The following is a 16,403-nucleotide window of genomic DNA, read 5'->3' on the forward strand; positions in this document are numbered from 1 at the left end:
CCCTCTAACCTTTGATGTCATGTTATACATTCTACTAAAGCTGTCAGTCCAATGCTTGAAAGCAGTTCTGAGGACTCTGGTGTTTTTTCTAGTGAAAACAGCGATGCCCAAATTATTGGTTTAACTTGTAATGCTGGGATTCTAAATCCTTCCAAGAATTACCTTTATTTGAGTTCAAAAGGAAGTTCAGATGACAGCAGTGTTAATGTTTGTGATGCTCCATACCATAGTCATATCCTACTCTAAAATGAATACTTGGCCAGTAATCTTGCATCTTACCCAGTACTATTATGTCTTTTTGGCCACATGCACTGTACCATACTAACCGGGAAAAGCCGAAAAACACAACAACAACACTGTACCATACTCTCCTCAGCTTTAGATTGTTATGAAAGTTCACTTTACCACAGGTTGTTATAAGCTACTATGGATCTTAACCTTATTAGTATAAACACATATTCTGATCTGTCTTTTTATGATTTTTTCATATCAATGTATTTCCTATATTATGATTATGTTTGTATGCTGACTATTGATATACATCCTGTTAATATTTTGTTTTCCTACTGTTGTATGTTCAGTCGTGTTTTTTTTTCTTCTCATTATTGTATGCTTAAACGATTCATCACACTATGTATGAATGTGTGTTACTTATTCTCTGTATCTTGTGGAGCTTTTCTCCCCAGCACTTTGCTAAAATGTTTTTTTTTCCACCCAGACAGGCTCTCCTGGTCAACAAAAGCAATCAGATAATAAATAAAGTAAAATAAAATAAATTTTGGAAATCACAAATCGTATGGGTTCTGCTATGATATAAAGACTGTATCTAGCTGCTAGTTACTAAAGGAAATGTACACACACACATGAATGCATTACTTTAATTTTTGTGGTTACACTTAGTGTTAAAGTGTGTTTGTTTGGAAGGAAAGAAAGTTAGTGAATGGTGCAAATCTGTGTGAAAGTTAGCTATGAATATGAAATTAGGAATGAGCACTGTAATGATCCTCACAGAAGCTGTGTCCTGCATTTTTGCACACACACACACACACACACACACACACACACACACACACACACACACACACACACACACACACACACACACACACACAGTTGTTCTTAGGAGAAGGAGTGAAATTTGGTGCATTGTTTTTCTGTATCTTTTTTTTTTTGTATTCATTTTTGAAGAAAATGTACGAAAGTTTACGAAGGAACAAAGACTTATTATACCTGAAACTATTTGGAGGGTGATAGAAGGAGGATGAAATGAGGATAGTGCTGGCATGAGATCACAGAGATAGATTGTGATGTACATATGGGAGTCACGTATGAAGTATGCAGCAGTATTATATTAAAGTTGTGTGTGTCCATGCGAGACAGAGAGAGAAAATCCATTCAGGGACATTCTAGAATATCCTGGACAGTTAAGAGGTATTCACAGCACATACTAACATCATATATTGGCTTAGACACCTGAAAACAATCCTTAAACAACTATTTCCACAGAAACAAAACACACTGTTCATACAGTTTTTTTTTTAATGAACATGGGCTAATGGTTAAGGTGTTTGCCGTACAAACACAAGTTGCAGGGTTTGAGTCTCACAAGGGATAATTGACTAGGCTCACAAGGGCAGTTAGCCAAGTACTAACCTATGAACATGAAGTTGCCAGTTGTACAGCACACAGATATAACCTATTTCACCACTGTACAAACAACTGTAAATCCTTGAAAAGTAGTGCTATGTAAAACATCCAGCACAATATTGATTAGATTACAAAACTGAATGTGAATGCATTTACAGTGTTTTTATCCTGATACAGGTGAAGCCCAGGAAAAAAAAGAGGAGGTGTCTGAAAAAAGTTTGTCATGCTTCAATATTTCCAGTTGCATTCTAGCACTGTTAACCTAACATGACATCGTGGTTGTGGCAGAGTTTCAAAATGCCAACAGACACTCTGTCTTGACAGTTTCATCTATGAAATAAATAATTCCACCAAAGCCAACACACTTAACAGTTGCAACTACAGTGAATGACACTGCTATTGCAGCACATGCAAAACAAAAGTAGAGCAATTAAAAAATTGTCGCAGCTCACTTTATGGATACTTTAACAGAGTGAGCAGGAATGAAAAATGCTGTCTGCTGTTGGATTTCATTTTTCTAATCCTCCGAGATCTTTTTCCAGGAATCAGTGAAGTAGCAAGGATCTGTAGTTTAAGAATCATAGTATTTTCCCTTAGATTATTCTTTAAATAGGCCCTAGTGTGGCAAAGGGGTAACTGTAAAGAATGATGTCGTAGATGCAGGGTTTAAAGGCCCCTTTTCAGGCATACTCTTTCAGCACTTATGAGAATTTGCTCAATTACCCCCCTCTGGAGGCACATGGGGAATGTTTTTCTCTTCACCAACAAAATTGGTTGGCCCTGATAGAAGATTCCTAGGTGAAGAAAATAATATCCAGAGATTACATAATCCACTTTGTTTATACCTTCATACTTGCTACAGAGATCTTTCCAGATGTCCCACCCCATCAAAAAATGGCTACAGTGTATGAAATCTCACTTCTTCAGAAAAGAGCCATCCAGTGGGACCTACCAGACTAGAGAGGATCTGGAGTCTAAGCTAGATTATTTTTTGTTCCAAAGATGAAAAGGATCTTGGGTCCATTTTAGACCTCAGTAGCCTAAACACATTTGAAAATTTCAGATGGTTATGGTGCAGTCCATCCTTTGTTCTATGGAAGGGTAACTGGATGCTTTCCCTCCCCTTACTCTTTTTTCAAAGTTCTTACAGAAAGCATCCTTGTGCAAGGTGACTGTCATTCACATTGCCCTGTTTTAGCCCAGACAGGTAATGTCGTCCCCCCCGTCCCCCCCCCCCCACTATGGCCTCATCTGACCTGACCTCCATGGTCTCTGGATCCACAACTGGATCTTCTTTCTCACCTTTCAGGCAAGCCTCATCCAGTCATCAAGTCCCTCAAGCTATCTGCATGGGATCTCCAATTCCAGTGATTGCCAGTAATCCTGCATTGTTTTCAAGAGTAATACAAATCCTAACTGCTTCCCAAAAGCAATCTGCTAGCAAGCTGTGTAAAAGCAAATGTAGACATTTTTTTCTGTGGACTCTTGATAAAGGTTTGGATCCCTTCTTAGTCCTGGCCCCTTCCATTCTACAGCTTTTAATATGTCTTTTTTATTCTGGAGCTAGTTACTCATCAGTTAATTCTCAGACTACCATCCAGAGCTGTACTGTAGCCCTGTAGCCTCCCTTTAGACATGTAAGGCCTTTTTGAAGAGCACCTTTCTATTGAGACCACACATTAAAGACCCTACCCCTGTCTGCAACATAGCTTTGATACTTCAGGCTTTAAGTCAACCCCCGTTTGAGCCTCCTGTATCTTCCCTATGAAACACCTCTCCTGGAAGACCATGTGTTTGGCTGCATTCATCTGTGCAGAGTATTTCTGCAAACAGCAAATCACTCTGTTTAATTTTCCATAAAGACAAGGCTTCTCATAGATCAAAGCTATACTTTTTCTAACCAATGAGAGCACATACTGCATACTTTATATATACATCACCAGCTGACATCCTGTCTTTGCCAAGCTAAGACTATACGAAAGCATGTTCTGCTTTTTGTATCCTTTTCAAAAGCCAACGTAGGATCAAATGTCACTAAACTTACTCTAAGTAGATGGCTGTCTAATTGTAAATCCTTCATCTATACCTTCAGAGGTTTATCATTACCTCCTAAACCAACAACTCACTCCACTAGATCTATTTCAACCTCTGCAGCCTTTTTCAGACACTGTGCTGTAGAAGATGTGTGCTACAATCCAGATCTTTGTCAAGCACTAGGATAGAAAGTAGCTGGAGAATGTGTCACAGTTATTGAGATGGACAGAAGGGACAACTTAGAATAAGAAAATAATGCACTTATATTGACACCTTCTGTTCAGAAGGTACCTAGTTGACCTAAGTCTGAAGCCTTTATCCCCAACCTTTTTTTTCTGTAAGAGTAGTTGTCATACCATTCTGGGCATACTGGATGTAAGGCAAGGGAGAAACTGCATAGCATCATGTGAGACAAGAGAGATCAGAACTGGAGTAGCTTCTGTTCAAAAGTTTGCTGGCTGGGATCCACCCTAAGGACAGATAGCCCACTCATCAAGATGGACAGAGAGGGACAACAAGGATCTACCATTACTGTACACAAGTTTCATTTATGCTATGCTCTACATGTAAGAGCTATACTTTTTTATTTGTGTACCCAGAGCACAGTTAAGGCTTAAGGACACTCCTTACACAACAGCATAGGAAACAGCATATCAAAGTAATCTTTAAATGTTACAACAAAGTGAGAATATGTCCCTGTATAAATAAAGTATCAGGAATACAAAACCGCAGGTTATCAGACTGTATAATAATAATGATGTATATGTGTGGACTTACTGATGCCAGGTGGTGGGTTCTCTGCAACCTGATTCCTCCAGTGCCACAGATCAAACATTCTCTTCCCGCTGAGGATAACAGAATGGTGTCATACCTTCACCTTAGAACAATGAATCTTTATCCTAAATCATAGGTCATTGGCTAGATCTTTCCAATTATCTGTATGATGAAATAGATCCCTGCATGGTCCAAACAGGAGATCCTTATAGCTCTACAGTAGAAGGAGTAATATCAAAGCTTTACACCTCTCCTACAGTGGCACCCATGAACCACCCATCCCTCATGATGCACTTGGCATTTCAAACCATGATAAGTGGATAGCAGTTTACTGTTTAGACGACAAAATCCTTTCATAGTAATGATGTATTGAAGCAGATTAATGTGGAAATGGAGGCACTGGATTCCTGCTAAAAGCAGATACTACACCAAGTAGGAAATATGTATTTCAGTCAAAGGTATGTCACATGACCACTGTCCCACTTTTAAGCTCTGTAGAGTTTTGCACACTGTGTCCATGAGCAGTGCAGCGTACTACACAGATCAGACTAGCCCCCAAACCTGAATAATATGATTTTGTAGCATTCAGAGTAAATGAAGCTTATTACTGCTAAGGTGTAGTGGCAGCTGTAAATAGCAGCATGCTCACTAAGACTCCTTTTTGGCCAGAACTGTCAGGAAAGCTTTGATGACAGAATGTTACACATTGTACATGGACTTGTTTAGCTAAATTTGTTAAAATATATCTTAGTCCAGTAGCAGTCACCATTATACATAGATGTATGAAGCATGCTTAGTTGAATTTGACCTGGTTTACAGGTATGAACATAGTAGTTTGCAGAGTTTGCAGACTCTCAGGTTTTGTGACAGTATACATTTCGCTCCATATACCTATATGTTTGTTTGCAGAATTGAAAACATTGCACAACTGGTCTTAATTATAATATAGCAAATAGTTTGTGCCTAGGGCTCATACTTGTTTGAGCTATAGTTTGTATCTAGGGTTCATATAATGGAAATGTATGTGTTCAGTTAAAGCAAGACTTTATATAGTGCCATCATGTGTGTAAATAATGGGCATACCTGACACGTTTTGTTGCTATTGTAGCTGATGGGTACTGTTGCATTTTTGAGGTCAGTGAAATTATGGAGGTGATGTGTCACTGTATGCTGCATGACTTTGCCACATGTATTGTATTCTAAATCATTGTCATTGTCATATGGTTGGGTTTTCCCCTCTCACCTAGCATTCCAGTATCCTTTAAACATTGTTGTATATGTAACTAATAAGTGTATCCATGTTGATTTTCAGGCTACAGCAGTTGCCAGACTTCCGCAGGATAATTTTATACATATGAAAAAGAAGTACTCATTGACTCGCTGCATCATTGTGGCATAGCCATATTAGAATGGGGAGATTGTGGGCACAGGAATTGTCTACAGTTAGTGTCTATGTATGCATAATGCAAGCATGCCATCTCTGTGTCACAGGCATGCTTCACCAAACATCAAGAAAGGTCAGGGATAAAGAGGTCATAAGACATCACAGATGCTGGTCCACCACAACCATTTACAGACAACTGCTCTCTGTCTGGCAGTGATCTTGATGTTGGTGCCCTCACAAACACAAATGGGTATCCCTCACATACACTAGGTTTCATGTGTTGGCATGCCTTTACATGTGTGTTTCCTTTAATGTTGCTAACATGTATTTGTTTTAATGTATTAGATAAACTGATAGTGTCATCAGATAATGCAATGTCAGGTATGCTGCATGTGCATGCCTGCCATCTAACAATGGTATTGTTATATATCCATGAAGTATATATTGATTTGCACTATTTTCAACACTATCATATATGATTTGCAGAGCTGTCTGGAGTTCTGCAGTAGGCATGCATTCCAGTAGTTTGGTGTCTTTTTGCTGTTTGTGCAAGACATAGATTATATGTTCATAGATTAATACTAGGCTAACTGCCCTTGTGGGCCATTTTAAGCCTAGCAAATTACCTCATGTGAGAATCAAACCCTGCACCTTGTGTCTGTTAGGTGAACACCCTAACAATTTTGCCAACTCCCAACATGTTGTTATTTTACTTATAGCATTTGCATCAGCAGCAGAGATGGTGCCAGCACCAGACAGTACTACTGACAATAGGGTTATTCTCAACTCAAGCAAGATGGCAGCCAGGTGTACGTCATGTCATGTCACCAAAAGAGATAACCTGTGATGATGAAAAAAGCACCTAGGGTGTTGTGTTATACACACTGGACACTACTCTACCACTTACACATGTATCCTTCGTTGATAACCAGCGTAACATTGTAACCCACCTGGGTGCCAGATCACAAGTCTGCAGTGAGACTCCACAGGCAATTTTTCCAGTGGGGAGGAATCTGGGGTTAGAGGTCACCACAGTACATCATCTGTCAGGGACTATGGCAAAAGCAGTTCCTTAACAGTGTCCTGCATCTTCAGCCTTCATTGAAGAATTATTTGCTTCCCTGGGACATGAATTTCTTGATTGACCTGCTTCCCCATCCACCATTTGAGCCTTCCAGTTTGGTAGCTTTGAAGCCATTGTCCTGGAAGATTTTACTTGTGGCCATCACCTCTGCTTGTAGGATACTGAAGCTTTATACCTTTATTTTCAATGAACTATAATGGCTTCTGAATTGCTTGTCCCTTAGGAGCATCACATATTTCCTGTCAAAAATTATTTCATAATTGTCCCTAAACTAGTCTATTCAAGTCCTTGGTTTCTTTTTGGGAACAGAAACAATGAGAAAAAGGAGGATTCACATGCTGAAAGTATACATCTAGCTCAGGTTTTACCTGAGCTGAGCATATGAGTTTTGGAAGACAGAATATCGTCTCATCTTATTTGCTCTGTGAGATGTAAGTGCTTGTTGTATAAGGGTATGTCTGTCCATACTATCTTCAGTTCTTTCTTACTGCAGTACAAGAAGGGTCATGTGTTAATGTAAGAACTAAGCATCATCAGTCAGCTGGCATAGATGAACACCCATTTGTGGAAAAAATCATATTATATCTTCTGCCTTTCTTGCATGCAGCTAAGGTGTTGTCTGGCAGTGGGACTGTAGGTGCCAGTTTCCAGAGTTAACAACTGCATTATTTGTTGGAAGTAAATCCTGCATATTGACTTTCATAATTACTGTTTCTTTTGTGTAGAGATTGAGCATGATATCATCTCATGTCCCTATTTTGTTACGTTCAACAAAAAATAATATAAATTGGAGGGCCAGATATCTTCAAAACTGTCTGAATTATAAAAAGCTGGACACCTTGTCCATTTGCCACAATGTTAACCAAATCATTCATGGATGATACACTTAAAAATGAAAAGAGAATGCCTAAGAAAAAGGAATCACGGAGTTGACAACATAGCCATTGAGTATGAAGGCCACCTTAGCCTCGAGTACATTGGGTCCATTGAGGCACTTTTGCAGCCCCTACTTTGATGCCTGCATGACTGTGTCCTCTGGCAATGCCCCTCAGTTGGCTGCCACACACTCAGATGATGACAAATCTTCCTACGCTAATACACTGCAGCAACAGTCAGTGAGTCCATATGCCTGTCTACAAGCATCTGATTCTGACATCTGTAGTTTGGTAACAGAGGGCAAGAGTGATAACCCCTTAGTTCTAGTAAGAAAAGAAACATTTGCATATCAAAACTAGAAGTCATCAGCACCTGCCATTGACCAGAGATCTAAAGGGCATCCTTCACTCCCAGAAGCAGGGCTGAGGCATCCTAGTCTCTTATGTCACTGCGTTTGATCTCGTAGGCCCCCTAACAAGATCTAATGAATTTGGCTTAGGACTTTTGTACTTTTCATAAAGAATCTGTCATCATTATCAGAACAACCAGCAGTGTCAAGGATGCCTACTTTGAAAAGGAAAAGTGAAATATCTTCCCATCTAGGGGGAATCAGACTTCTCTGACTATAAGGTGAGCAAACTGGCTTACGTCGAACAGATGTCTTCCTCTCTGTCCTGTAAGTCAGATGCTGAGGGCATCCTATCTTCTGCCTTCCCACCAAAAGACTTGTCATTTAGAAAACCATGAAAAGGGTGAAAGATTTTTTCACTGGGAATCTAGCAACTGCTCTGATGCCTCAGGGAGGTATAGGGAGCCTCTCTGTTTAGCATAGCCAAAGCTGTTAGCTACTTCTCTAGTGATTTAAGCCTTGGAGGATATATATTCACCTTTGCATGTTTGGAGAAAGACTTTCAACCCCCTACTTCCAGGAAGCCCGATTGGTTTTACATGGTTGTGGATTCATGTAGGTATATGTTCAAGAACTGCAGTTATGATCTAGTTATAATGTCCATGGAATTCAGCAAGGGGTTGATTAGGGATCTAACCAGTAATCCCCTTCCCATTGGCAGAGTAAGTAAGGTACTGGACTTCTTAAAGAAGAAAGTCTACACCTCCATCTCCCTGGCCTTAAGAGCTTAAGTCGTCAATCCCAGAAGTTAAGATTCTAAGTGACTGCCCTGTTCTAAGTGACTGTCTTGCCTCAAATGGAAGGACAAAGCTGGATAAAGTGCTGGGCCTCTGTGGCCCGACTTCCCAAGTTAGTGCTGTATCAGGTGTGACTGTGTTGCAGGGAATGCTTAATGTAGTGTGGCAAAAGTGGGGGTTGCATGGCTGAGGAACAGCCCCTGCCAGAGCATGTAAATGCAAAGGTGCTCAGTGCTCCATTAGAGAAGGAGGTGTTGTTTGCCCCCTGCTTAGCATTTAAGAAGCTGGGGAAAAAAGGGGGAGGCAATACAGTCTTTAAAATAGTTGTTTCATTACCATGCCAAATACATTAGAAACTACCATACTAAGACTTGGTCCATCCTCTGGATGCAAGATGAAGACAAGCAACCAAAGAAGAAGAAAGGCATTTGTCAAGAGAAAATGGCAAGATAACCAAAAAGAGAGGCCTGAGGACTCTCAGATGTGAGACCCTACTAAGGAACAGCTGTGATTTAAAAGAACTCCTCTTTTCTCTTTACCACACCACAAATCCCACCCCAACCCACACCCTTCCAAAACACATTACTTTCAATTCTCAACCAAAACAATAGGGGGCAATCTCAGACTGTTTCTAATAGTTGGAGAAAAATCTCTCAGGACACTTGGGTTCTGATAACCATGGGCAAGGATACAGTTTATAAAAGGATCAAGGTTCTCAGAGAACAAAGGCATTTAATCAGGTGGAACTTCTGAGACTGGGCTATAGAGAAGGCATCAAGGCAGGAAGAATGCGTAGGGTTTTATTCGAGACTCTACCTAGTCCCAAGAGGAGATGGCATATGGTTAAGGTGGTTACCCCAAGAACAAGAGATGCAGGGTTTGATTCTCACTAAGGGAAATTAGTAAGGCTTAAAATGTTTTACAAGGGCAGCTAGCTTTGTACTTACTTATGAAGCGATGTCCCTGGAAGGCCAGTCTTAGACTTATCAAGGTTAAACCAGTTTCTAAAAATGCCCCTGCATGCCCTTCTGCCTCTGCTCTTTCTTCACAGCTTCTTCACTGGTTATGCTAGACCTCAGACTCCTACCTCTACGTACTTATAGCAAGAACCAACAGACATATGTACGTACTAAAACAATTAAGGACAAGTTTGTTCCCTTTTTGACAATGGATTTTAATTGTTTTAGTATGTATGTAATTATAATTGATTAAAAATCATCCAATAGGATTATTCGCCTAGGAGTATTTAGAGTTGTTTTTTTATTCTGAAATAGTCTCCTTAGAGGGATGAAATCACTCAGTAAACTTTGATTATTTATCCTTTGCTGGACCTCCCATAGCGTTATTTTATATCGGTTACTAGTTTTGTTCAGTAACGCTTCACTGTTATTATATGTTTATTTTGTCTTCAGAGTATCTTGGATCTATTCTTATGAGAATACCCCAGACCAATTAAGCAAAACAGTAAAAGTTCATGAATGGATGTTGAAGAGGGATGTATTTCTGGATTTGGTCCACAAGTGATGTGTGCCAGAAGGGGAACTTTGTCCTTCTCCAAAAAGCAAGCAGCTCACAAAATTTTACTCCAGGACAGCTGCCTTCATACCCCCTAAGATTCTTAACCTGGAAAACTGACTTTCTGATGGCAATTACATCAGGCAGAAGCATATCAGGACTACAGGCCCTCACGTGAAAGCAACCCTTCAACATCTTCCACAAGGACAGCGTAACGCTACAGACCAACCCAACCTTCATTCCCAAAGTGATTATGTATGTCTCTCGAAATCAGGCTGTTAACCACCCTGCATTCTACAGCACTGCACAGAACAAGGAGGAAAGGATCTTGCATACCCATGATGTGCATAGGCAATGGACATTTTACTTTGAAAGGACTAAAGCAGACAGGAAATTCTTCTCAGACTTTGCAAAATGTTAAAGTGGGCAGGCCTGTCACTAAACAAATCATCTTTAAATGGCTGTCTCACAGTATAGCTTTCAGTAACTTTTTCCATGACAAAATTGTGCCATGCCATGTGAAAGCCCAATTCACAAGAGCTACAGCAGCCACCACTGCCCTCCTTGGGAGGGGGGGTGCAGTAACCTGGCCTTCAGGAAACAGCTTCTTTGTTATCTGCCTCAACTTCAGAAAAAAATATAGCTTGAACCTGACTTTTAGAGATAGGGCAGGAAACAGTCATACTTTACAAGCCACACCTTCTCGTGGCCAGCAAATCACTGGTCTGTAAACTGTGGGAATCTTTGTTATCAATACTGCAGCAGTGAATAATACAATTGCCATAATAGCATTGCCTTGTGAACTTAGTATAATTGTAGATGTTATGGTATGTTTATACTTTCCTCCCACTACCTTCCTTTTCTGTAACTGTTATGGGGTGGGGGTTGGCATCCAGTCACCAAGCTCCTCACCTTCAGTCTGTACTATCCCTACAAGTCATACCCCTATTTAACTTATCTGGAGAAGGAGCATCAGGGGTCATTTTAGCTTGACTGCCAATATGGAGGGTATATGTCACATAAGCAGCACCTGCTCTGGTCTTAGCCCAGATCCATGGAGCAAGCAGGGACAAGAAAGAACTGAAGACATTGTAGATGGTAATCCCTTTGTACCCCAGACATAGTGATGTCTGCATATGAAGGCATTCATATGGCCAAGAGGGATGAACATTTCTGAAAGTCAGGCAAAACAGTGGTTGATCTGTAGCAGAAATCCCAAGTGTCAATCGGCAAACCGCTTTACTCACAAAGTTAAGCACTTTCATCCCACGTTTCAAAGGGACTTCATCAGAACAGTTCTGATGAAATCCCTTTGAAAAGTTGGGATGAAAGCGTTCAACTTTGTGAATAAATTGGTTTGCCGATTGACCTTTTGGTTGTTGTTCATTGTAATTTGGTGGTTTTATACTTGGTTAATATGTCAGGAAATCCCAAGTGTTATGACTACTGCCAACAATAAACATAGCTGAGCTTTAAATAGTATCATGTTAGTTTTTATTTTTATTTTTTTATCAGTCCTGATTGTAATAGCATTAAAGAAATGTAAAAAAAATTGGACTATGAGCATTTTTTTTAAATCAATGTGTACAGTTGTTCTGCATTTTACAAAAAGAAATGTGTTGTAATTGATGATAGCATGTTTATTTACCCTCAGTATTTTAACCGTATACATTTAGCATGTCTGGTTGGGAAAAATATAAATGTTTGTAAACTACAGTATGGAATAGTGCACCTTGTAACAAAAATATACAAAGGTTAATGTTGTTTACACTGCTAATTTAAGTTATTTTAATTCTTTTTCAAGTGTGCTTTGCTTTATACCACAGTCTGTGGACAAAGACGCATTCGCATAATTAATACTGGACTAAACTGTAGCACCCAACTAAGTGACCTCTTCAAGAGCTGTGAAACAGATGCTCTTATAAACTTTTTTGCAAAATCAGGTAAATATCTGTTTCTTCCTGTTCCACTGAAATAACATTTTTATTCTAATTTACTATTTGTAACCAATATCTATCTTCTATTTGTCAAAGTGATGTTCATTGTAAGGATCACAGGATAGCCTCTGTTCTGCAGAACAGTGTAGTAAAATGCTGACATATTGTGAATCTTTGATGCAATGATATTACCAGATACACTAGCTTGTGAACATAATCCTGCCTCAATAGATTGTATATCTCAGATGGAAATAAAACAGACAAAATCAGATTAATTGCACAGAGTAAGACAAGTAAAAGAAAATTGAGTTTTCAAGTAAAAGTACAACCACTTATGTTTGGGTTATTATCTGGGGCAGATATCACAGAGTAAAATAATGGAGAAGAACTGTGAGGTCTCAGCAGAAAATGTCATCTTAAGAAGCACACGAAGCAGATGTTCCTAGAGTGAGCAGCATAAGCATTTGGTTAAAACTGACAAGCCACCAAACCAATTGCTTTTTAATAACTGCAGTCCCAGCTAAAATAACCATTCAACATCCATACACATTTCTGTGGTTTTCTGCAAAGAATATCAATTTAGTTGTCATAGTGATTGAATCCTGGTGATCCCTTTAATCACTTGATTTGCAGGCACAGTGGCTGAGGTCTGTATCCTCTGGCAGATGTCACAAATGTAAGCTTATACTATTTCAGTAATTCTACTACCAGATTCTTATTATCAGATTCCAAATGAAAACAAGACCCACTGCTTATTTCTGCAAAGCAAATTATGTTGAAGGTCTTCACACTTTAGGACATGACTTCCTCGAATGAAACAAATTTTTGCACAGAAAAAGACACTGTTGCTTGGACAGGTATCCAACTTGTTAATACTCAAACGTAGAGGTAAATGATATAAATCCTGCTGCATAGAAGAATTTGTTTGTAAAAACATTTCCAGTCTGTCATAGATCCTTAAAATACCACCAGAGAGTTGACAGTTGGTCCCTTGTTCTCAAAGTAGATTTGGGCTTAGCTGGGAGAAAGATGCTTAGTATTTGCAGAAAACTAATTTTACTGTATATATTTTTTTTATCTTTTATAATGCATAACTTTTAACCTTTTAACCTTTTGTCAAAAGGTTTGCCCCACAAGTTCAGATACCCTTACCTGCTAATCAGACTATGAGTTTCCCTACTTGATGGGACCAGCTCATCAATAAGAATCTGTTGGCTGGAGTCATCTTTAGGAGGGAGCAGGAGCAAAGGAGGTCAGGCTGCCTGTGCACAAAGCAGAACAGCAAAGTACTGCTTTTCAGAACACCTCCCTGGGCTACTGCTTTCCCTTCTCTACAAACTTTCTTCAAGTGCTGTAATACAGTAGAATAATTTTCTGAATGATCAAATGAAGAGCATAGTTGCTGTTTCGACAGAGCCAAACAGAAGGCAGTGCATACAGGAAAAGAATTACCATATCAACTACAAACTTTTAAAAAGTTAGCCACTTCTTGATAACCCCCTTCATAATGTCTATTTTAGAATTAGAAATGTGATCCATATAGTTTTTGCAGAAAAAAAGCACTTTCTCTATCGTGGCCCGTACATTAAAGATCTTAGTAGAAAAGTCAGTGGTATGCCTGTTGCCATCCTAACAGAGCACATAGGGAACATATGCAGTACTTGATTTGCCATAATGACTGAACACCTGCACTACACCTCAAGCAACACATAGCCCTTCTAAACTCACACCACCAACACTAAATCCACATATGCGGAGGCCCTTAACTGTAACCTGCCCAAGCAACAAGGACCTCTGAAGCTGAAACGCAAACAAACACCAATCACATCCAAAGTGTCACATAGCTCACAACACCACTGTGCCACCCAGCAACAGCCCCTAAGGCAAGGCAACGTACCTAACACTTTAGTCATAGGTGACTCTATAGTCAGACACACTGATGTCCCACTCACCAGGCTGAACAAGGAGAAAATTACAGTGAGCTGCCTGTCAGGTGCCAGGATCCGCCACATAACTCATGCACTCAAGTCACTCCACAACAAGTACAAATTTGACTCTGTCATTGTCCATGTTGGAGTGAATGACTTCAGACGTACCTCCCTGGACTACATGAAAAGAGACATGGAAGAGCTCTTGGATCATGTGGCTCAGGCAGGTATGACCCTAGCCCTGAGTAGCATCCTACCTTCGCCCAGAATGATACCACAATATAAGGACAAAATGATTGACTTCAACAATTGGCAAAGCTTCTTGTGTCATTCAAAGGGGATCAGTATCTGTCTGCCTGGGACAACATGATCGACAGACCATGATTCTTTGCCAGAGATGGTCTGCACCTGTCGCCCCTGGGATTCAGGTTACTGGCTAAGGCTCTTGCCACCCCTATAGTGCCTTTTTTAGGCAAAGTTCAAAGGACAAAACCACCACTGTAACAGGTACAAACATGCAAAATCTGAAGGTAATGCTACTCAGTGCTAGCTGTCTAAACCTCAAAATGCACTCTCTCGAGGCACTCGTAAAAATGGAGAACATCGATATCTGTGCAGTACAGAGAGTTCCCCTGCAATACCAGGCTACAACTCTTACCACACTTTTCGGCCACCAAACCAGGATCGAAACACTAAAGGTGGAGGAGTGTCCATATTCACCAAGGATATTCACACCACCAGGTTAGTTGCCCAACACAATGCATCTGAAATTCTCCAGGTGCAGCTAATACTAGGTATGACTGCAATCCAAATTGTAGCTTGCTACAGATCCCCCACCATGCCCCAAGATTCTCATTACACCTTTCTAAACATACTGGAAAATATTAATATACAATCAAACACCCTAATACTGGGTGATTTCAACTACCCTGCCATTAACTGAGAAAACTACTCGTGTACCAACACCTTTGCCTAACCGTTCTTGGAATTCATAAATTCCAACGCTCTGGATCAACTAATTCATAGTCCCACCAGTGGCTCCAATATCCTAGACCTGGTCATTACCAACATGGGAAATTGATGCTCCCCACACCTATGTTCACCCCCTTGGTCAGGTCAGACCATAAGCTAATCACCCTTAACATCCACATCCCACCCCCATCTCCCAGTAAGGAAACCTCCATAAAAAACTTCTCCAAGGCCAACTTCATGCTACTCAAGTCTGAAGTTACAAACTTCATGACACCCATGCAGACGGGAACTGAAAGTTCGACTGCTGAGTCCTTCACTAAGGCACTGTACGAGCACATCCACTCATGCATGAATCGTGCCATCCCAAATAGAACTAAGATGCTCTCCTCCAAAAAAAGGAAGCCAATCTGGTGGTCCCCTGCCATAAACAAACTTTACAACAAAAGGAAGAAACTGCTGCAGAAAAGAGGAAAATCCCATGATGCAAAAAACTCACTTACCAGCCTCAGTAAGAAGCTGAGATCCCTCATAAAATCCTCCAAAGCTAGTCACGAAAATAAAATTGCCAAAGATTCCAAAGACAACCACAAGGCATTCTATAACTATGTCAAGAATCTAAATGGGAATGCTCAGATCTGATCTGAGCTACAACAGAATGGCATTAAATATACTGATCCCAAGGATATTGCCAGTATCCTGACAGATCGATTCAGTGCCAACTTCACCTCCCTCTCACCCCCTAAATGGCCCATCTCAATACCGGAAGATTGCCAAATTCCAGTAATAACGGCCACACAGGTAAAAAGCGCACTCTCCAAAGCTGAGAATACAGCATCCATGGGACCAGATGACATCCCGGGCTGTATACTACTACATGAACTACAAAATAAACTGGCACCTCACCTAAGTGTCATGTTTAATCATACCCTCACCTCAGGCTTCATGCCCACTGAGTGGCGCACAGCTACAGTTATCCCACTCCATAAGGGGGGATCCACCGTGGATCCCAAGAACTACCGCCCCATCAGTCTGACAATCCTGATCTGCAAGGCCATGGAACGTATTATCACGGAACTTATAAACAAAGACATTGGCAACTTTCAAAC

The 16,403-nt window shown here is 40.3% G+C and overlaps 1 protein-coding gene across 1 annotated transcript in view; it reads left to right on the top strand.

Annotated features, from left to right (window-relative positions):
- The window catches only part of SEC24D (SEC24 homolog D, COPII coat complex component), an 866,900-nt gene that overhangs the window by 745,737 nt on the left and 104,760 nt on the right, over window positions 1-16,403 (top strand). The window contains exon 18 of the mRNA XM_044061657.1: window positions 12,265-12,403. Within this exon, the coding sequence (XP_043917592.1) occupies window positions 12,265-12,403 (139 nt within the window). The remainder of the gene's footprint in view (window positions 1-12,264; window positions 12,404-16,403) is intronic.

This window comes from Protopterus annectens, chromosome 2.part0 (genome assembly GCF_019279795.1).
Source record: "Protopterus annectens isolate FY-2018-M chromosome 2.part0, PAN1.0, whole genome shotgun sequence".
Lineage (NCBI taxonomy): Eukaryota > Metazoa > Chordata > Ceratodontiformes > Protopteridae > Protopterus > Protopterus annectens.